Raw genomic sequence first — 23,823 nt, 5'->3', positions numbered from 1 at the left:
ATGATATACCTTCAGTCAAGCTTATTGTATGATATACCTTCAGTCAAGCTTATTGCATGATATACCTTCAGTCAAGCTTATTGCATGATATACCTTCAGTCAAGCTTATTGAATGATATACCTTCAGTCAAGCTTATTGCATGATATACCTTCAGTCAAGCTTATTGAATGATATACCTTCAGTCAAGCTTATTGAATGATATACCTTCAGTCAAGCTTATTGAAACCATGATATACAAACAACATTAATTATTAGTGAATTAGGGAGAGGATAGAAGAGATTTTAGCAGCTTCCATTTAGTGTTTACACTTCTGTACATTTGTAGGCCTATATCTTTTCTTTTAATGCTTACTTTATGAGTGTGAGAACCCATTATAGCAGAAATCTAAGGGACATGATTTTACTCTGGTGAATTCTCCCAACCTTGACAGCTTACATCCCCAGGTGTCTCACGTACATGTGCTTTGTGAAAGTCAAAAGGCTTGCCTTTCTGCCTCTGGCTCCCAGCTACCACTCACACACCTTGTTCCAGCAGGTGTAACAAGACAATCCACTGATGCACTGATGCTCTCCCATCTCCTCACGCTCGCAGATCAGTCCCACCTCACACAACACTTCTGCCTGCCCACCTGCACTCCCGAGCCCTAATGGTGTTGCGTTGTTACTGCGATAGTGTCTTGATCTGTTCATCTTCTTCCTACAGCTCTTAATGTGACACCACACCACCACCTCGCCATCCTTCGTTAATTCCCACAAGGCTAACAGCTAGAAGCTAGCTAGCTTAGTGCCTCAGTCCCATAGCTATATCAGGCAGAAGAGATCAATGAAATGTTAGCCTAGCGTAGCGCTTCACTCCCCTAGCTACATTCTCATACTGAGATATCACTAAAATATTTAGCGCCCAGGCTAACTCGACGCTACGTTAACATCCCCCTTGTTCTCTTCTGCCTAGTAGGAGATATTGGCTTGAAGGCGGGAATCAGGGGAATCACACAGAGCCTGGTGTGTTTATAATCGGATAATTCATTTCAAATATATTTTTCTCTGCTTGATCAATGAGATGAGCTGGATTCATCCAAAAATGGCGCTTTGTTCCCTATGTAAAGCACTACTTTTGACCAGGGCCCATATTATCAAAAGTAGTGCACTATGTAGGGAATAGGGTGCAATTTTGGACACTTGTGCAACTATATTTTTGTCTGCTTGATCAATAAGATTATCTGTCATGGCAGATCATAGTAATGGCAGTTACAAAAGTAGTGCACTATACAGGGAAGAGGGTGTTATTTCGAATGCACCCTCAACAATGTTTTTCTCCTGTTGATCAATGAGATGAGCAGGAGTCTATCAATCCCAGCATACATCAATAACAGAAAGCAGCAGTAGGTTATAGGGAGCTTTCAATCAACAACTGGCCCTGAATTATGTCATTCTATCTTCCTGTGGGAAGATTCCAGAGGAAAAAGGGCCATAATCAGAACATGATAAAAGTCAAGTAATTTCCTCTCCCTCTCTCTCTCTCTCTCTCTCTCTCTCTCTCTCTCTCTCTCTCTCTCTCTCTCTCTCTCTCTCTCTCTCTCTTTCTCTCTCTCTCTTTCCCCTCTCTCTCCCCCCCCCCTCTCTCTCTCTCTCTCTCTCCCTCTCTCCCTCTCTCACAGTGAAATAATTCCCATTCTCTCTCTCTCTCTCTCTCTCTCTCTCTCTCTCTCTCTCTCTCTCTCTCTCTCTCTCTCTCTCTCTCTCTCTCCCCCTCTCTCTCTCTCCCTCTCTCTCAGTGAAAGAATTTCCATTCTCTCTCCCTCTCCCTCTCTCTCGCTCTCTCGCTCTCTCTCCCTCTCTCCCTCTCTCTCAGTGAAATAATTTCCTCTCTCTCTTTCTCTCTCTCTCTCTCTCCCTCTCTCTCTCAGTGTAATAATTTCCATTCCCCTTTTCTCACTCAGACAGCACTCTTTCTCTCTCGCTCTCTCGCTCTCTCTCTCTACGGCGCTAACGCTATCTTCCATGCCCTAAGGTAGTTGCACTGCACATATTCACAGATCCAAACTGTTGCTCCCTAGAGCACAGCACGCTTTATGGCAGCATATGCTTTCACAGATCCAGGGATGAAAGTAGATTTCATTTCTTACCGATACGGGACACCCAAGTGCGTGCAGACATTTTTGTTTTATACTACAGAAATGACAGGGTAGCCTACTCTGCTGACACTGACAAACAGATCAATACGATGTTGTCTGGTCCATTTAATCGGCCTACGAAAAGGGGCGACACAAATACAATAGGATGTCCATCTAACCTGGAGGAAGAAATGATGAATTATTGTCCAAAAACAAACAAAAGTGGCGGTGACCCAATGATAAAGACAGTGAATATGCTCACTGGGGATATGGCCGATGTTCTCCACTGGTTCCAATAAGATAGGCTACTGTTTTCTCAATCAAGTTAAGAAAAAGACAGATTGCAGTCTTTTCATTGTCATCTCATTACAGAAATAGACATTTGTTTTCCAAACAGTTTTTCGGTGATTGTATTTTAAAATATTGCGATATGCCTGCCTGGGTCTCCCAGCTTTTCACTGACAGTCGCAACTCAACAATCACCTATTTAGTATTTGCATCACCCTCTACGCAAATTGCGGGCCCTTCTGACTCTATGCGATTTAAACCAAGCTGTCTTTTAATGTGTCCTAAACACAACCTGATGTTTTCATCTGATTGTCAAACAATCAACAACAAGCGCCTCTGTAGTCTACCCGCGCTCAAAATCATTTCAGCATCCTAACCCCAACAGTGCACTGTGCACCCGCAATTTGATGAATGTAAAGAGACATCTGTTACAAAAACACCTACATGTGCTGTAATCAGTGGCGACCCGTCATTCAGGGCACCTGTTTTGAGCCCAACATTTTTAGCAAAAAAATAGTATTTATTTATTTATTATATATATACTACCGTTCAAAAGTTTGGGGCCACTTAGAAATGTCCTTGTTTTTGAAAGAAAATCACATTTTTTGTCCATTAAAATAACATCAAATTGATCAGAAATACAGTGTAGACATTGTTAATGTTGTAAATGGCTATTGTAGCTGGAAACGGCAGATTTGTTAAACAAATATCTACATAGGTGTACAGAGGCCCATTATCAGCAACCATCACTCCTGTGTTCCAATGGCACGTTGTGTTAGCTAATCCAAGTTCATCATTTTAAAAGGATAATTGATCATTAGAAAACCCTTTTGCAATTATTTTAGCACAGCTGAAAACTGTTGTCTGATTAAAGAAGCAATAAAACTGGCCTTCTTTAGGCTAGTTGAGTATCTGGAGCATCAGCATTTGTGGGGTCGATTACAGGCTCAAAATGGCCAGAAACAAAGAACTTTCTTCTGAAACTCGTCAGTCTATTATTGTTCTGAGAAATTAAGGCTATGTCTTAATCGAAATTACAGATTTCCTCTTATTCGCTTGTCGTCCCCTTAAGCAATAGTTTGTACATCTCAATTGTCAGTAGAAACCACATTTGTTTAAACAAGTCAGCCATATCAGCTATATATTTTTGAAAAGGCAGTAAATGAGGCTGAATGAACTGTTTCACAGCCAGACAAGGCTCCGCTGACAGCCTGGTGTAGCAGTGGTAAGGTGTTGGGACTGGTGTTGGGACTATGCTGTTTGTGGGCACCGTTTGTCACCGTTATAGTGCAATTCATGTATTGTTTAGTGTTGTGTAGTGGCTTTGATGACATGCATCCCACTTTTTTTTTGTATAGGCCCCACCAAGATTTACATGCTAAAATTGCCACTGATTGTAATGACATTCTCCGATTGTCATTAGGCATTCACTGAATTAATGCATCCACTGTTGTCCACGTGCGCCTCGGGTACTTAATTTAAATTTAAGGGGCTTATTGGCATGGGAAACATATGTTTACATTGCCAAAACAAGTGAAATAGATAAAAAACAAAGTGAATTAAACAATAAAATCTCTCCCTTGTCTGCGAGCGTCTCGGCCACTCATCTCCGCCTTGACAAAGTGCAAGTGTTCTTCTCAAACCACAGCGCAATTTGGAGTGTATACCACCCGGTTTCCAATCAATTCGCTCATTCTTCATGCAGCTGACATGCAGTAATGTGTAATAATGGTGTAATAATGGTGTAATAGACTATATTTCTGGGGGCATGTTGTATTAATGGTGATAGACTGACGTTTTACAGGTAGGGGAGACCGGGGATGGTTGGAACACGGGACAGTTATAACACTCTCAATATCTCCATAAGGAACAAGCTAACATTACGTGACTCGCTGTGCACATGTGCAGTTTAGTCTTCAAACCTCATGTGAAGAAACAAGACCCTGTGAAAAACTCAGATATTATTGACAAAAATCCGATTTTGAGGTGAGAAAGTAGTTTTTGTTTTTGGGATGGCATCACCTGTTTTATAGTTAGATTCACCAAACTTATTTCAGGGTTATAACCCGTTTCTGTAGATATATTTAATGTAAGTTAGCAATTCTAAAGTTTTAACATGTAGCTCAAATTGCAGCTAACAAGCCTAATGGCTGCAGTGCTGGGAATGCAAATGAAGGGCCCACCAAGCCTCTACCCCAGGACCACTGTACCACTGTCATTAGGCTGATTGAGTGAACATGTCCAACATTCACACACACCACCGTTCTATCTCTCTCTCTCACACACACACACACACACACACACACACACACACACACACACACACACACACACACACACACACACACACACACACACACACACACACACACACACACACACACACACACACACACACACACACACACACACACACACATACACACACACACACACACACACACCAAACCTTCAGTTGTGGTCAGATGTTGTTAGTTGAGAAGGGACAGTTAATGGAGAGTAAAAATAATATACACTTTATGATTTGTATTATGACTTTATTATTTCTGCCACACAAAATGTTAAACATGGCAATGTTGTTCTCATGTTCTCAATAAAGGCTTTCAGTATCTTGTTGCATGTCATGATTTAAGCATGATTTTTAAACCGTTACATTTCACCCCAAGCCCTGTTATAGCTGACCCGGGAGGTGGGGTAAATTGTAACCTTTCGCTCCTTGTATTTGAGACAAAGTCACACCTTGTTTTGCCTGGACACCATACCGGACCATACCGCCTTACTTCAACCCCTGCTCCTATGACAAATGCCATGTTAAAGATGAAAACATCTTCACACATATTCATTGGATTTTGACCCACAATAAGAGTAAACATCAACAAAAGGTAACGTTAAGCACAAAAGTGGGAAAGATAGCATGTCTATGTGCTCGGCCCAACACCTGGAGTGATACGCTGCTTGTGTCACTAGCTCCTCAGTTGTTTCATGTGTGATGCTGTCAACATTCTGTTTTGATCTCGGAACTTTATTAGAACACCTTTTAAACGTTTGATGTCACGTTAATGTGATGTGCCTCAGGAGAGAAAGTAGCACCACTGTCGGTGTCTCACTGTCACCTTTTACATGTGTTGGATGAGACCTAAGGGTTTGTTCCATGTCAGAGATAGTGAATTAAACTCATCTGCAACATGTGGCTCATGTACATTGTTAGAAACTCTTCACACAGATGGGACCCCCCCCTAAAACACACACTCGTCATAGATGTGACACACGTACTGTATACACACACGCATGTAGACACACTCTTCACAGATGTGATATCACACTCACTAAGCAGACACAGACACACACACACACACTCTCTCCTTCCAGTCACCCTGGACTAATTATCCGGCGTGTTCGGAGCCTTGTGGGATCGTCGTGAGATCTTATGGTCCGTAGTGTCCCTTTGATCTAGGCCTGTCAGAGGCTCAGTACACCCTGTGATCGTGTGTGATGATAGAGGCCCGGGAGGATGTGTGGGATGATTGTATGTGTGATGATAGAGGCCTGGGAGGATCACACGGAACCCCTATTCTGTTCTGATGACGAAGGATGGGAAGACGATCACAGAATCCCCAAGTGGTTCTCTCTGGTCAGACCTCCACAAACGATGGTGGCATCATTCATCGCACAGCACATTCAAAGAGGATTGTTTGACTGTTGGTGAGGTCCCCTGTTTTCTAGATGTATTATCTCTGGAAGGCAAGGGGAAGCCGAATCTCTGGCTACTGCATATTGTGTTTGAGGTGGTTTGTTTTATATCTACACACGATAGCCTGCCTCTGAGACATATGGTACAGTATTTTTAAGGCCTGAACTCTCTCCACTCTCTGTACATAGGCTGAAAACAGGAGTGTTGCCATATGCGTAGTGTATGTGTTTCTGGTGCTCAACAGCTGACGATGGCAGGTTGATTCTTCAGTTAAGTCATGGAAAACATGTGGAAGCAACTTCAAGTAATTAAACAAATACTTAGAGGGTGAAGCTAGGGTGATCATTAAACAACTGTGGGAATGACTTAACACGGTTTGACCGTGCTATCACTTTAATTATGGTGTAATGTACTCTTTGTTTCCATAGTAAAATGCAATTATGGCTACTTAAACGTACATAAATAATTAAGAAGGAGATGTGTTACAAGGATTTCGTGACTGTCATGTCATAAACTTGAAGTGTTTAAGCATAAAAATCCACGCAATAATGAGACAAGATGTAGAGAGAGCTCTTTTTATTTCAAAAAGCAGTCAGAGAAAAATGTACCAACAAAAAAAAAAAAATCCACAAAAATGGAAAAGCGAAAGACAAGAAGGCATGGTATTTACAACAGCGGACATCTTTTTTTGGTGTTACAGATTCATCAAATCACATCGACTAACTCTTGGTGTTCTTCTTTCACTTTTTGTCGAAAGTAAAAACTACCACAACAATTGAATGTTCATAGATGGACAGAAGGTTTTAAGAGTCCCCTAGGCAGGAGTATAGATAGATAGCTAAGGCACAGAGTTTCCCCCTGAAACTTTAGGAAACGTTGACGTTTCCCCAGAAACTTCGGGAAACGTTGAGTTCAGAGAAGTTTGTGCAACAGTTGCTCAACAATACATTCCAGCAGAGAGAACAACAATCTGTCATGATATTCTCTGAAAGGCGAAGAATAATATTAAAAGCTTTACCCAATTCTGAGTCATTCCTTACTCCTTAGATCTGTCCAAAGCATTGAAACAGGTTATGTACCTAAAATCACTTTGTGCCCAACTAGCAACAAGTAACACCAGCCATCTCTTCTTCTTCCACTGTAATTCCAATTCATAATCTTTCCACACTGCATCGGTATTTACATCGTTTTAAACATATTTTCAATACAAAATATTTATGTACATTTTCTTCATTTTTGTAACAAAATAGGACTTTTACATTGAGTAACATATTTCAATTCACTTCTCGAGAATGATAATTGAACTTTTGAACAATGGGCAAAGTGTTCGTCAATTTAAGTATTTGTTTCAATGTGAGAATGGCACTGCCAGTAAAAGGAAGTCAGGGTCATATCTGTATCTAGCTGTTATGTTATTAGCTAGGTAGCTAATACAGAGAAATAGTAATGGCGTCTTTTTGTAGGCACTAAATCCGCCATGGTTTGTTGGACAAAGCCTATGGGAAGATGAATGGCATTTTTTGTAGGGTTTTTGGTTAAACACTGAAAATAAGGTCTGTGGTAAACACAGGCTTAGGAGATCTTATACGTTTTGTTCTAGGAGATCATCTTCATCAGCTAACGTCACTTTGTGAATTTTGATGCATTTATGTAATAAAAAAAGCGCATAAAGGCTTCATAATGAATAAAGGTCATGTTAACTGGCTGCTATTATCTCATAGAACAAAGTGTACTGTATAGATCTCCTAAGCCTGTGTTAACCTCAGACCTTATTCTCAGTGTTTATCCCAAATCCCTATTCTTTCCCCATAGGAAAGGCTGAACGAACCAGAGGTAACTCACTTCTGGGTTTTAGCACTAGAAGCTGGCGAGCACTATATATAGGCAAAATTGTCCTTCTTTGTAACCATGGCAACGACAGTTCAAGTTTGAGTGACAGGACTGACACTTATTAGGATCGATACATCCAACAAGGTTCAAGGTGAACTTGGGCCATTGATTAACTCACTAATGATCGTTGATGAGCCCTGGTGAAAACATTCACTTAGCACGTTTGACTGCCAAATCATGTTGATAATCACAGACTGGATTCTAAATTGGGACCAAATTAGGTTGTGAGGAGAATTGAGTTGAAGCCAAACAAACGAACCGGCAGATCGTAGTTACCCTTCATTGTGGTTGGAGAAGGGGCCACTGTGCTATAGGCTATGTTTGAACTGTGGTAAACAGAGAGATAGTCTTGATGGCAGCAAAAGTACTTAGCATGTAGTAGAACAGGTGAAAACAAAAGTTGCCTGGGCCCAATCCAACAGTTCCTTGATCAAGATACAAGATATATTCACTATTTGTTTCCATTTTTGCCACAGCATGAACAGCATCATCAATCACTAACATCCTGGTACTGACACGGAACCGAGTAGGAAATGCAACATCACCACGGAATGACTTCAACACACATTTTGGAGAGTTTTTGGAGTGTTTCTGTCTTTTTTTGTTTACTTCTCTGTTTGGGGAGGTTGTCAGGAGGAAGCTGACCCTTCTGTGACCTTTCAGTCCTGGGTGCTTCCCCGTGTGATGAAGACTTGGCAAACAGTCAACGAAAGAACCAAGACAGGAAGAGCTATTCAGACCGGACAACACGGACATACAGACGGGCATTAGGTTTGTTGCGCCCAAAATAGGTATACAGGTTGGGGCATTGGCCTTTGTAAATAAAGGCAGTTTCTCTTTACAAAAAAATATTTATCGAGCTGCCAAAGCAGCGTTGTAGTCATTTAGTCATTGACTAAAAATATTCTGTATTTATATAAACTTATAAATAAATAGCAACTCGTGGACATCTCACTCCATTCACTCAACAATAACTTTGAGACATATTCTGTTTCATACTTGCAACATAAACCGTCGTTAAAAACAAATGAACAAAAATTCTTAGAAAAGGAAATGAAAAAATAAGCTTGAGAATTTCTGTTTTCTTGCGAAAGCACAGCTGATATACTTTCATTTCAAGTTTCAGGCTGTCCAGTATGGAGTGATATTAGTGACAATAGAAACTTAATCTAGTTTCAATCATTCATGGATTGAATTCAACTTCTACTGGCACTAATGCCACCCCATAGTCCAGTCACACCCACACACCTTTCTCCTGTTCAGGCACTGAAAGTCAATATGTAGTGCTGTGCCATAGTAACTTTGTCAGTCATACGCAAAGATTGAGGCAAGGAATTTCGCTTTTTTTTTTAAAGATACATCTTCGCCACACCCTCCGAGGTTGCGGTTCAGTCTATCTCCCTACATGTAGGCCAAACCAACCTTAAGAAGCAGACCTCGTATTCACAAAGCATCTCAGAGTAGAAGTACTGATCTAGGATCAGGTCCCCCCCTGTCTATATAATCATATTCATTATGATTTAAAAGAGAAAACTGATTCTAAATCAGCACTCCTACTCTGAGACGCTTTGTGAATACGGGCCCAGAACGTGGTCCACTACCAGTGTCGACTATCCTGTTCCACCCGAACACTGACTTCTGACTGACTTCACAATCGCTCTTTCATTTAGCAGCAGACTAGGCGGCCTTACTAGGTGCTTGGCAAAGCAACATTTGTCTCTACGTCGGACACAGCATCAATCACAGTAAACTCAGCGATGAGATTAAAATAAATACATTGGGAAACAGAAAACGGCAAAGCCGGCAAAACCCCCAAAGACGAACACTTCAGGAGTCTGAAACTTGCACGACACCACAAAACCTTCCCCAGACATTCTCTTCCTCTTCAACGTTCCTACAACCTCCAATCAACCTTAAAAAACACACAACTTACGTCTTTTCTCGTCTTATCTGATCCATTACGTCGACTGAAAAATAAAAATTAAACAAAAAGAGATTTGAAAAATAAATTATTTAAACTTAAGACCTGCAGTGTGGCCTCCCGTCCAGCCGGAGGCGCCACTGCTACCTGATGCGCCCGTCGGCGTGCGGCGGGACCAGCTGGGACTTGGGGTCGGGGCTGAGCGAGCTCCAGGGGGTCTTGGCGCAGGTCTGCATGACGGGGCAGGATGTTCCAGGTCCCCCTGTCATGGAGGTGGAACACACGTCCCCAGCCTCCCACATCGCACCCACCAGGCCGTCTACCCAGTGCTCCAAGGCGGGACCAGTCAGGGCGGCGTTGCGCTTAGCCTGCTCCACCTGGCCCAGGTGTACAGGGATGTTGAGCACGGGGTTGAGGCCATGGAAGCTCTGCTCCATATAACTGTTCTTGGCTGGTCCGTTGTGGAGCTTCAGCGTGTCCTCTGGGGGAGGGAGGGAGAGTGAGCGGGAGAGCGAGAGAGAGATGAAGCGAGAGAAAGAGGGGGGCAAAAATGGATTGTTCATGTTTTATGGTGAGACAGTCATGGAGATAGTGTTCATAAATGAGCAGGTAAACAGAGAGAGTCATCAATGGGGAATCTAAGTAGGAAAATCAGTAGAACCACTTTGACTTGATTGTGTTGCCCTAAAGGGTGGAATGGAACTGTGAACTCATTTGATGAGACCAAACTTTGTGTTACTGGTTAATTACATGCTATTGATTTCTCTAGGGTAAGCCTAAGCCACCGAGTGGGAGACTGCACCAAGTGTCTCAATGACTGCACTTAGTGTCTCTTTATAAAGCCATTGGAAGCTAGGGGGCAGATAGGAACATCTTCTCATACATCATACATTTATAAGCCCCTTCATACCCTCAAAAGATAAAATAATTGCCTAAGCCACAAATTGGTAAAACAACTCAACGACTGTTCCTCATGTCTTTTTATAAAGCCATTGGAATCTAGGGGGCAGAGACGAGACCATTACCTCATCCCTAAAACTCCTCCACCTTGAAGGTAAAGCTGTACATTCCTCAGTGCTCCTAACACCGGGGCGCTTGCCGTCCCTCCTCAGCCTGGCTATTGTACGCTAGCCCAGCTCTCCTCTCTCTGCCAGTGCCGGGTTCGCACCCTGCCGTTAGCCGCTAGCGTTTTCACGGGCTAGCGACAGAGATGCAGTCAGACACCCCGTTGTTCTGCCAAGCTTGCCACTGCCCGGTGCCAACTACCAACTTTACTGTGGCAGCGGTGTGTGTGTGGTGCCAGTGTGTGTGTGTGAGGGCCCATGGTGCCAGCGCTAAGCCAGGGCAACAACAAAAAACTCACCATGAAGGCTACGTGTAGTAGAAAGACCTGGAGATATTCAGGGTTGTAAATCTGTATGGCAAGGCTAGAGGCTGTTAGAGCAGGTGGAGAGGAGTCCAAGGCTGCAGGATTACTGTACCACCACGACCTTCAGGACTATGGGATCTAAGGGCATCTAACCCCATCATACAGGAGCAGGAGCTGTACGGCTGCTTTCCCAGACACTAAAAAGGATTCTCAATTGAAAGTGCTTCTTTGTCCAAGACCAGGCTTAATCTGTGTCTGGGAAACTAGCCCATTAAGGTTTTATCCTAAGTACCGTCTCAATGGATAACTACTGTACTGTAGTCCATATAAGGCTGTTTGATACTGACGCTCACCGGTTTCCATAGTTTCTATGCTGCAGTGGATCTAGTTAAGGACTACTGTTTGCACTTTGGGCCAACTGGGCTATTTTAACCACTCAAGCTGATCCAAAAAGTTTAGTGGAAAACAATCTAAAGTAGAGCTCAGTGTCGCCTCACTTGGGTCATAAAACATTTCAGCAACAGTATAACCTCAGAGAGCATAACAGTACGTTTCATGTTTATCTTCCATAAATAGTGGAGAAAGGCAGTCGATTTACCCTCATCTCCAATGCTAAATTCTTTTTGGAGTGAATTTAGCATTCTGACTATTTGCCGGTACAGAGTTTGGAGTTTGGAGTTCGAGGGGAAGTGGAGATAATCAATTTTCTGTTCACATCAACAGGGATTTACAACTGAGAGAAAAGCAAACAAGCGAACGATCAAACAAACAGAAACACTCGTGAACAATTGATGAATATTCTAGCTTCCTCTCTCCTCACTCTCGCACATGGCCCCAAACCCCACAGCGCGTCGGGGCAAAGCCTGCTAACTTTTATTTGTTGATTCGGTTCATAATTAAAAATGGTCTCAGTGCGATTATAAAACAGGTCGGGCTGTGAATATGCCACCACACCGAGGTTAGCATCTCAACTCTCGGGTGACTTTCACAGCAGCTGATTACTCTAGCTAAAACAATAGGGGTCCTGGTCCCTTATAGTTAACACCGGCAGATTGATTTAATTGTGTAATTGTGTTCCTCGGCGTGATATGGAGGTGTTTAACATACTGTTTAGTATGTATGAGAAACACTGAGGGTGATTACGGTTGACTTGGTGACAAACAACTGGGGCTTCCAACGGCTCAGAGGGTTGATTAGAAAGAGCATCGTAAACACAGCAGGGTCTCATGGGAAATGTGCTTTTGTGTTTGCGTGTGTATCCATGATAGGCCAATAACATGACAAGACATACTGCATCAATTATATCACATACATCACAGACTGACACTCATGTGACTTGTAGACCTGCACTACATATAGGCCTATCTCTTACCTTGCCGTACAGGCTAGTGCTTGTTATAAGCCAGTGGTGTGTGTGTCTGTGGCTGTACTCTTACCTTGTCTTATAGGCTGATGCTTCATATAAGCCAGCGGACTAATCAGAAACCTGGTCTCGGCCACGGGGCTCCAGTGATGCAACACCCGTATGGTCCACACCCCAGGCCTGAGAGGCTGGTTCAGGGGGGGTCGGTAGTGGGTGTACTCTGCGCTGGCGTCGATCAGGATATCGTAGGTGGCAGCGATGACGTTGGTGGGGTCGATCCACACCACGGTGACGGTCACGTTGGGGCCCTTGGACCACCGCTGCATCCCGACGGTCTCGTCCATGGGACCCATCAGACCACCGAAGTTACGGAACATGCGCTCTTTGGCATCCCACTCCGTGCCGATCTGAGAGAGGGATGGAGGACGGGACGGAGGGGGGAAGGAGAGAGAAAAGGGAGTGTGTAATTAATTCACTGGATCTGAAATGTCCAACCGTTTAATGTATTCTGAAATGTCCAACCGTATAATGTATTTCATGCATACTTTGCATACAACATTAACTGAGGCAAATGAGGAACAGAAAAACAGGCTGAATGTGAATTCGTTTCTACACTGTAACGTCATGGGAAATTGTAGTTGTGATATAATATGTATTATATATATATATAATATGTACACCAATATGTATAATATGTACACCATTCATACAACCATCATGGATCATGTCTCCTGTATAGACTAGTGGTTTAAAGTGTGTACAGATGTGGGATCTTAATTTGATCACCCAGGTTTAAAAAGGCTTTCCGCGTTGACATTTTCAGACTTGATTTTCCCTCGGGAATAATGCTGTAGCAAACTGGTTCAAATGAAGATCCTACATCTGTCTACTAGTCTCACTTCATCTGTAACGTCAGCATTGGTGTGCAGCTTCAAACATTAGTACAGCATTACCTATCATGTCTACAGCAGTGCATTATGTGGTTTCCAGTATGTCTCATGAGGCTTTATGTAGACTTTCTATGTTTATAGGCTTATACAGGATTTCCAGTATGTCTACATTTTGTTGATGTGTAATGTAAGTGTTGGTTTGCAGCTTCCTGTGTGATCGATAGACAGGCCGACTGAGGTAGCAGTGTATATGTTGAGTGAAGAGTGAACACCTTGACTAACCCTCTGGGGGGCTGGGGATCAATCTATAACAACACAGACAGAGACATGGAGAGAGAGAGAGGAAGACAGAGAAAGTGGGAAGAGAGAGAAAGAGCAAGAGAGCAAGAGAGAGAGAGAGAGAGAGAGAGAGAGCAAAAGAGACAGAGAGACAGAGAGACAGAGAGACAGACAGACAGACAGACAGACAGACAGACAGACAGACAGACAGACAGACGGGAAGATGAAAAGCACTAACTCCATTTAATGCGGTTAAGACTATTGCTGGAGGGAAGAGAGAGAGGTGAGAGATGAATAACTTAGATACTGAGAGAAATAGAGAGAGATTGAGAATACAGGCAGAGAGAGAACATGATGATATAAACTGACTATACAAAACATTAGACTGACCAGGTAAATCCAGGTGAATGCTATGATCCCTTATTGATGTCATTTGTTAAATCCACTTCAATCAGTGTAGATGAAGGAGAGGAGACGGGTTAAATAATCATTTTTAAGCCTTGAGACAGTTGAGACAGGGATTGTGTTTGTGTGCCATGCAGAGGGTGAATGGGCAAGACAAAAACTTGAAGTGCCTTTGAACGGGGTATGCAAGTAGGTGCCAGGGACACCGGTTTGTGTCAAGAACTGCAACGCTGCTGGGTTTTCACGCTCCAGTTTCCCATGTGTATCAAGAATGGTTCACTATCCAAAGGACATCCAGCCAACTTGACACAACTGTGGGAAGCATTGGGGTCAACATGGACCAGCATCCTAATGGAACGCTTTCGACACCTTAGGTGTTCTTAATGTTTGGTATACTGTTCTCAGAGAGAGGACTATATATAGTGAGATGGGTGGACAGAGAGTTTAGGAGGACAGAGAGTGAAGATCAGAGATAGTGAAGGAGGACAGAGAGTGTAGGAGGACAGACAGTGAAGATCAGAGATAGTGAAGGAGGACAGAGAGTGTAGGAGGACAGAGAGTAAAGATCAGAGATAGTGAAGGAGGACAGAGAGTGTAGGAGGACAGAGAGTGAAAATCAGAGATAGTGAAGAAGGACAGAGAGTGTAGGAGGACAGAGAGTGAAGATCAGAGATAGTGAAGGAGGACAGAGAGTGAAGATCAGAGATAGTGACGGAGGACAGAGAGTGTAGGAGGACAGAGAGTGAAGATCAGAGATAGTGAAGGAGGACAGAGAGTGAAGATCAGAGATAGTGACGGAGGACAGAGAGTGTAGGAGGACAGAGAGTGAAAATCAGAGATAGTGAAGGAGGACAGAGAGTGAAGATCAGAGATAGTGAAGGAGGACAGAGAGTTTAGGAGGACAGAGAGTGAAGATCAGAGATAGTGAAGGAGGACAGAGAGTGTAGGAGGACAGAGAGTGAAGATCAGAGATAGTGAAGGAGGACAGAGAGTGTAGGAGGACAGAGAGTGAAGATCAGAGATAGTGAAGGAGGACAGAGAGTGTAGGAGGACAGAGAGTGAAGATCAGAGATAGTGAAGAAGGACAGAGAGTGTAGGAGGACAGAGAGTGAAGATCAGAGATAGTGAAGGAGGACAGAGAGTGAAGATCAGAGATAGTGAAGGTGGACAGAGAGTGTAGGAGGACAGAGAGTGAAGATCAGAGATAGTGAAGGAGGACAGAGAGTGTAGGAGGACAGAGAGTGTAGGAGGACAGAGAGTGAAGATCAGAAATAGTGAAGGAGGACAGAGAGAAAGAGGATGCAGATTAATCTAAGGCGCTTGTAGAAACGTGAGGAGGGAAGATGATGAGGGATGATGAGGAGGGATGATGAAGAGGGATGATGAAGAGGGTGATGAGGGATGATGAGGAGGGATGAGGATGATGAGGGATGATGAGGAGGGATGATGATGAGGAGGGATGATGATGATGAGGGATGATGAGGAGGAGGGATGATGATGATGAGGGATGATGAGGAGGAGGGTTGATGAGGAGGGATGGTGAAGGCTTGAGGATATGCTCATCCTTACACCCAGTGATTAACACCAGACCACAGATCAATGGGCTGACTGGAACACTCCACTCAATATTAGGCCGACTGAGAAATGAGTCTATACACTATAAATAGACTCAACCTCCACAGAGAAATTAGTGGTGTGTGTGTGTGTGTGTATCATGATGTCGGAAAACATAAACTGTGAGAGGATCTTGGCTTTCCCTTTAATTCACTCTTCACATTTGTGTGTCTGTGTGTCTGTGTGTGTGTGTGTGTGTGTGTGTGTGTGTGTGTGTGTGTGTGTGTGTGTGTGTGTGTGTGTGTGTGTGTGTGTGTGTGTGTGTGTGTGTGTGTGTGTGTGTGTGTGTGTGTGTGTGTGTGTGTGTGTGTGTTTTGTACTTTGTAAAGTAAGTTTTGTAAAGTGATGGACTTGGGTAATTACATTTTTTTATTTAACTGACCTCTATTCTCTTTATCAAAACTAGATTTTCCTTGTGTGTGTACGTTGTGTATGTGTGTGTGTATGTGTGTTTTCACACTGCCTGAGCCATAAGTGGATCTTGCCAGCCTGTGATGCACTTCCCTAATTCAATTTTGTAATTCAACTGACCTGTATTTTCTCAATCAAAACTATATTTTCCCTGTGTTTGTATGTATGTGTGTGTGTTTGTGGTTGTGTGTACGTGTGTGTATGTGTGTGTGTATGTGTGTTTTCACACTGCCTGAGCCATAAGTGGATCGTGCAAGCCTGTGATGCACTTCCGTAATTCAATTTTGTAATTCAACTGACCTGTATTTTCTCAACCAAAACTATATTTTCCTTGTGGTTGTGTGTGTGTTTGTGGTTGTGTGTGTGGTTGTGTGTATGTGTGTGTTTCACAATGTCTGCAACAACAACTAGAGGATATTGCCCTGCCTCCCTTCAATTCACCTCAATTTAGTGTGCAAAATTGGTACCCTTCAACTCAATAATGTTACCGACCCCTATTTTCTGTACCAAACTACTACTTTCTATGTTAGTATCCTCAACATCCTTAACTAGAATGTCTATCAGCTATGCTATTCATTCACTGCAGGTCTAGAAGAGTATCCCTCATGCTAATTCATTATAATCTATTCTATTCTTATTGATTCTATTACATTTTTTTCTATTCTATTTCAGTCTATTTGAAGTGTTTTCCTCACTGGCATATCACACCATATACATCACATTGATTGTCAGTGGTCTGATTCTAGGCCACAGACTGAAATCAAAAGCGTATTGACTGAGGAAATGTCACTATAACCCACTGGCTGCAGACTACTGCCTCCTGACTAAATAGTTTTGTGAGAAATCTGGGTAAGGTACTATGGGCATGGATAACATTGGATTTCAGTAATGGTTTTGGCTCAATTCTATTTCAACTCCATCAATTCAGGAAGTGAATGGAAATGTAATATTCTCATTGAAAATGAATCATACTTTTCATATCTTGAATTGGAATCTGAATGAATCTCCTGAAGCGACTGTATTCTGGTTCAAACTGTCACTGGAGAGTGGAGACAAACAGTAACACAGCTACAAATCCACAGTTCATTGAGTGTACGACCGTATTGACCACCTGAGAACCGGGAGACGGTCAAACAGGGATTAACCTCCGACCCACTTCAGGTTCATCCGATGACCTCCGACCTTTTCTCTACACTTCACTTCAAACCCTGGTCCAACACCTCAGCTTGTTTTAGTTTATGATCTTAACTCACACTTTACCTAGTGACAGCACAGTAGTACTACTGCTACCAGCCACCCCTGTCCTTCACTGCTGATCTGGCAACCCTGGAGTCAAAACCAGTCAAGCTTGTAGCTAGAGCACAAGTAGTAGACTACTAGGCTACCATCCAGCCTCTCTCCTTTACCTTTGATCTGGCAACCCTAACTCAAGACCCTTCCTCACTTTAAACCTGTGGCAACTGTTGCGCAAGATCTGGGAACCATCACTGGTTCCTGAGTCAAACCCCTCATCCTGTAGCATGCATCCCTTTTTCATCCCTCGCTCTACCTATTACCCCTCCCTCCCTACCTCCCTCTCCATAGATCTTAATTGACAAACATAGAGGACGTGGGTAAGGATGCCAGCTATCTCAAGCTGTCCCAGGGGAGTGCTCCGGGCCTGGGCCTAGCTGCATTCAACACCTGCTTTTCATTACCTCCATATACAAAGACTGACACTAATAAGGCCCAGAACCCAACAGAACCCTGGGGGCCTTTGTCTGTTTCGCACACGCGCACACGCACACGCACACGCACACGCACACACACACACACACACACACACACACACACACACACACACACACACACACACACACACACACAAGTAAGTAGAAAAACGAACAGTTTTTTAAATCAAGACCAGATGTGGTCTGGTTGGTTGGACGTGGCTGCCCGCACCACTGCCTGATGGAAATTGACCTGTCATGTTTTATGGGGAGGTGTTTGACTCTGGCGCCAGTGAGGTTGTTGGGGTGTGGTGGAGGGGGAGAGGGATGGGGTGGGGGGTTTTAAGGTTGAGTTGCCAGGTCAGCAGTGGTAGTACCACTGTAAGATGTAATGTGTGAGTAGAGGGCTTGAGCTACAAGATTAAGTGTTGTGCTGCTGAGGTAATGCTGGGGAGGGGGTGAGGTTGCCAGGTCAGCAGTGGAGGACAGAGGGAGGGTGACGTACTACTGTACTGTAGGTAAAGTGTTAGTAGAGGACATAAACCACAGCATTAGGTGTTTTACATGGGTGCCCGTGGGGGGAGGCAGGGTTGCCAGGTCTTAGGTTGCCAGATCAGTAGTGGACGACAGCGGGAGGGTGACGTAGCCTACTACTGTAAGTATACTGTGAGTGAAGGTGCTTAAGATACAGACAGGCAGCTACTACTGATACCTCTGTCCTGCCTGTCCTGCTTATGCAGAGTTAGAGGGAGGTAGAGGAAGAGATTGGAATGAAAGGAGAAAGAGGCCGTCTTGCAAAGTGATGCATGGGGTATGGTTAGAGGGAAGTGGAGAGAGAGGTTATAGGTAGGAGGAACAGACTGTGCTGCCTCCCCAGTTTATGGTAGAAGTTCAAAGGAGGCAGAGGGATAAATTCTAGGTGGTAGGAGGGAGAGACCTTGTAAAGTCATACATGATATACAGAGCTACCGGACTACATAGGAATCTACTACCACCGCTACAACTGTAGTCTGTTAGTAGTGTGGTAGTCTGTCATCTATCCCTCACTTATTTAGGATAGTTGTTGGAAGCAAGTCTATTAAGACCACTGTGGAGAGGTAGAGAGCAATGTTAGAGAGCAATGCCAGTAAAAATTGGGTAGAGAGAGAGAGAGTTTATAGATGGAAGGAAAAGGCTGTATTTGAATGTTGTGCTGCAGATATGGTTTATCTGCCTGACAGACATTCACAACAGTCAACTATAACTGCTTAGCTCTGTCATGTCCGTCTATCTGTCCTCTGGCTGCCTGACTGACTGACAGACTGACAGTCATTGTAGCTAAGCAACCGACAGAAAGTCCTTTGCGATGCTGAGTACTCAGATAAAGTCGTGCCAGCGTCGGTCTGCTGTCACTCACAACTCTTTAGACTAGAACGCCTCAGAGGCTTCCCTGTGCCCATGACTACCTCGCAGTCTAGTGTCGCTTCGGAACTGTTACAAAGGTCAATAGGTCGAAGGTCAAGAGTAAAAGGTCAGATTCACCCGACTTATCACCTCAGAGTGCTCAGAGGGAACTCATACGAGGACATCAACTGACATTTCAGAGGGTTCTGCTTGACAGTGTGAAAACCAGAAAAAAAAGATCACTCTCAACCCCCCCATGATAAACTGAAAAGTGCTCGCTGGCTCACTAAGACATAGCTGATGTTAGAGAACGTCCTCAGAAGTAGAAATAGGGTCATTATTTATATTAGCATAACTACGCTATCAGGAAGCCTGGCGTGAAGGTGAGTAGTCTACGTTTCATTAGTAAACAACAAATAAGCAGCCGGTGAGGCGCTAATCCACATCAAATTTGATGAATTCAATCAATTGACATTTTACAAGGCTACCGATCCTGTGTTTAATGCCTGCCGCCAATGTGTGTGTACTCTCTGCAAGGTTGCCATAACGATGAATATAGCTAAGGTCACCATGAACTATATATCTGATCTGGCCAATCATATTTCATACAACATGCTTCTCTGTGCCAGGCACTTCAGGGCTTGTATATACTACTAACACATAGAGGTCATTGTTTGACTAAGTGGCTGGATAACTGCTGGGCACTCTAGTCTAAATGACAGGGGCTGCTGAATGACTGTGAATGTTATGTGAACATTACGTAAAAGTTGTAGCCTACAACCTCGAAAACAATGTACCTCAGTTATGGTCAGACTGACTGACCATTATGTTGTCCATTGACTGGATAATGAATGGTTGAATACAATCAATACAGGAGCAGCTGATAGAAATGGATCTGCTGAAAGACTACAATATGAATGTTACCTCAACGTTACGCCACCTACAAAAATGACATGTTACCTCAGCAAATGTTCTCAATGGACTAAGTGAACTTTCCTCCACTTCTAAATGGGATGAGTTTGCGATATTTTTCAGAGATAAGATAAGCAACAATAGGCTGGGTATCAGTCAAGCAAGACCCGATGAGAAGTTTGATGATATGTGCCCGCGGCTACCACGCAAAGGCACTATGGATTTATTTTCCCTGGTTGACACTGACAGTGATATCACAACTTAAGCCTCCTACCTGCCTTCTCGATCCTATCCCCACCACCTTCTTAAAAACAGTCTTTAATTGCATATCTGAAGAAGTGTAAGCTATTGTCAATCACTCCCTGTTCACAGGCACTCTCCCCACTGCACTGAAAAAAGCTATTATGAAAACCCCTTCTGAAGAAAATTCATCTAGATTCTTCAGCTCTTAGTAATGTTCAGCCAATCTCCAACCTTCCATTCTTAAGTAAAACTCTGGAGAAATTGGTTTTGAAACAGCTAAATGATGTTTTAAGTGCCAACTGTATTTTTGAGAAATTACACAGCACAGAGACGGCCTTAGTTAAAGTGGTAAATGATCTTAGAGCCAAAACAGATGCCAAACAGCCATCTGTCCTTGTCCTCTTAGATTTAAGTGCTGCATTCGACACTGTTCACCATGATGTCCTTCTAGACAGACTGGAGAGGTGGGTTGGCCTCCCCAGTCCAGTTCTAAATTGGTTTAGGAACTATTCAACCGGTCGAGAGTTTTTTGTCACCCTTGGTGAACATAACTCAGAGAAAATACATCTCACATGGTGGCATTTCACATGGTTTGATTTTGGGTCCGGGACTGTTCAGTTTATATATGTTACCCCTTGGCAGAAAGCACAGCATTGATTCTCACTGCTACGCAGACGATACACGGCTTTACTTTTCTGTGTCACCAGAGAATTTGAGCTCCACGGATAGATTAGACTGTATTAGTGATTTAAATACTTAGATGGCTCAGAACTTCCTCCAGCTAAATCAAAACATGACCGAGGTACTTATTGTTGGAGCCAAAGCACAGAGAGAGAATCTGGCCGCACATTTTAATTCACGGGCAATAAAGATAAAACACCTGGTAAAAAACCTAGGTGTTATTTTAGATTCTGAAATCAATTTCGAATCACACAATAGGAATGTGACCAAAATAGCTTTTTACCACCCGAGGAACATTGCCACCGTGCGTCCGTTTCTATCTCAGGCTGATACAGAGACACTCATCCATGCTTTTATTACAAGCAGGATTGACTAATGTGTAGCTCTCCTGTCTGTGTCACGCCCTGATCTGTTTCACCTGTCCTTGTGATTGTCTCCACCCCCTCCAGGTGTCGCTTATTTTCCCCAGTGTATTTATCCCTGTGTTTCCTGTCTCTCTGTGCCAGTTCGTCTTGTATGTTTTCAAGTCAACCAGCGATTTTCCCGGTCTCCTGCTTTTTGCATTCTCCTTTTTCTAGTCCTCCCGGTTTTGACCCTTGCCTGTTTCTTTGTACCTGCCTGCCTGACCCTTCTGCCTGCCTTGACCACGAGCCTGTCTGCCACTCTGTACCTCCTGGACTCTGATCTGGCGTTGACCTTTTTGCCTGTCCCTTTGGATTAATAAACATTGTAAGACTCCAACCATGTGCCGCCTGCCTCCCGTGTCTGCATTTGGGTGTTGCCTTGTTCCTTGATAGTCTGGTCTACGCAAGAAAGCCATTGGCCAATTGCAAAACATACAGAATGCTGCAGCACGGGTTCTGACCAAGACCAGAGGAAGAGCACACATTACACCGGTTTTAAGGTCTCTGTAATGGCTGCCTGTGAGTTTTAGAATTCATTTTAAAATCATTCTATTGGTTTTTAAATCAATCCACGATTGTGCACCCCAATACATGCCAGACATGATTTTGAGTTATGTACCCAGTAGATCCTCTGGCACTGGCCTTTTAACTATCCCAAAGTCTAGGACCAAGAGGAATGGAGAGGCAGCCTTTAGCTATTATGCCCCAGCCTCTGGAATAGCCTGCCAGAGAACCTGAGAGCGGCCGAAACTGTGGACATATTTTAAAAAGATCTTAAAACACACATTTTTTTATCCTCCTATGTTTGCTGTGTAGTAAATATTTCTGTTTTTATTTGTATTGTTTTTCTTCATTTTTTCCTGTGAACCACATTGTGTTGCATTCCATGTCTGAAATGTGCTGTAGAGATAAAGCTTGATTTGGGGGCACTGTCTACTGAAAGAGTGTAAATATTATGTGACTGTTATAAGAAAATTGCATAAATGTTACAACTCCAACCCAAAAAACAGTGTGTCAGTGACCTCAGCGAACTGCAGCCTGGCGAAGCTGCTGTATATAAGGTGTGTCTACTTCTAAAAGATGACTGTCACGCCCGGATCTGTTTCACCTTTCTTTTTGTGCTCGTCTCCACCCCCACTCCAGGTGTCGCCCATCTTCCCCATTATCCCCTGTGTATTTATACCTGTGTTCTGTTTCTGTTGCCCTTTCGTCTTGTCTTACCAGCGTGCTTTCCCGTCTTCCTGTTTCTCAAGTTCTGTTTCCTAGTTTTTTCCGGCTCTGACCATTCTGCCTGCCATCCTGTACCTGCCTGACTCTGACCTGATTACAAACCTCTGCCTGCCCTGACCCCGAGCCTGCCTGCCATCCTGTACCTGCCTGACTCTGACCTGATTACAAACCTCTGCCTGCCCTGACCCCGAGCCTGCCTGCCATCCTGTACCTGCCTGACTCTGACCTGATTACAAACCTCTGCCTGCCCTGACCCCGAGCCTGCCTGCCATCCTGTACCTGCCTGACTCTGACCTGATTACAAACCTCTGCCTGCCCTGACCCCGAGCCTGCCTGCCCTCCTGTACCTGCAAGACTCTGATCACGAACCTCTGCTTGTCCTCGGCCTGCCCTTTGCCTGCTCCGTCTTTCTAATAAATGATCTGAGAACTGTACTATCCGCCTCCTGTGTTATAATAAATGATCTGAGAACTGTACTATCCGCCTCCTGTGTTATAATAAATGATCTGAGAACTGTTCTATCCGCCTCCTCTGTTATAATAAATGATCTGAGAACTGTACTATCCGCCTCCTGTGTTATAATAAATGATCTGGGAACTGTACTATCCGCCTCCTGTGTTATAATAAATGATCTGAGAACTGTACTATCCGCCTCCTCTGTTATAATAAATGATCTGAGAACTGTACTATCCGCCTCCTGTGTTATAATAAATGATCTGAGAACTGTACTATCCGCCTCCTGTGTTATAATAAATGATCTAAGAACTGTACTATCCGCCTCCTGTGTTATTATAAATGATCTGAGAACTGTACTATCCGCCTCCTGTGTTATTATAAATGATCTGAGAACTGTACTATCCGCCTCCTGTGTCTGCATCTGTGTCATACCCTGAGTCGTGATATCACAGTGTTACTGTTCTGTGAATGTTATGTGAACATTACCTAAACGTTAAACAACCAAAAAAGGACGATAGTTACCTCGGCGAACTGCAGCCTGGTGAAGGTGCTGGGTGGGGAAGCCACCT

The 23,823-nt window shown here is 43.6% G+C and overlaps 1 protein-coding gene across 1 annotated transcript in view; it reads right to left on the bottom strand.

The window, feature by feature from the left end:
- Positions 1-6,655: 6,655 nt before the first annotated feature.
- Positions 6,656-23,823, bottom strand: part of LOC129849777 (xylosyltransferase 1-like) — a gene marked incomplete at its 5' end in the record, with an annotated part of 23,702 nt that continues 6,534 nt past the window's right edge. The window contains 3 exons of the mRNA XM_055916536.1: positions 6,656-10,386; positions 12,711-13,044; positions 23,777-23,823. The exon at positions 23,777-23,823 is cut by the window's right edge and continues 149 nt beyond it. Coding sequence (XP_055772511.1) covers positions 10,049-10,386; positions 12,711-13,044; positions 23,777-23,823 — 719 coding nt within the window. The remainder of the gene's footprint in view (positions 10,387-12,710; positions 13,045-23,776) is intronic.

The sequence above is a fragment of the Salvelinus fontinalis genome, unplaced genomic scaffold, assembly GCF_029448725.1.
Source record: "Salvelinus fontinalis isolate EN_2023a unplaced genomic scaffold, ASM2944872v1 scaffold_1676, whole genome shotgun sequence".
Lineage (NCBI taxonomy): Eukaryota > Metazoa > Chordata > Actinopteri > Salmoniformes > Salmonidae > Salvelinus > Salvelinus fontinalis.
This window is presented reverse-complemented; position numbering and strand designations above follow the sequence as displayed.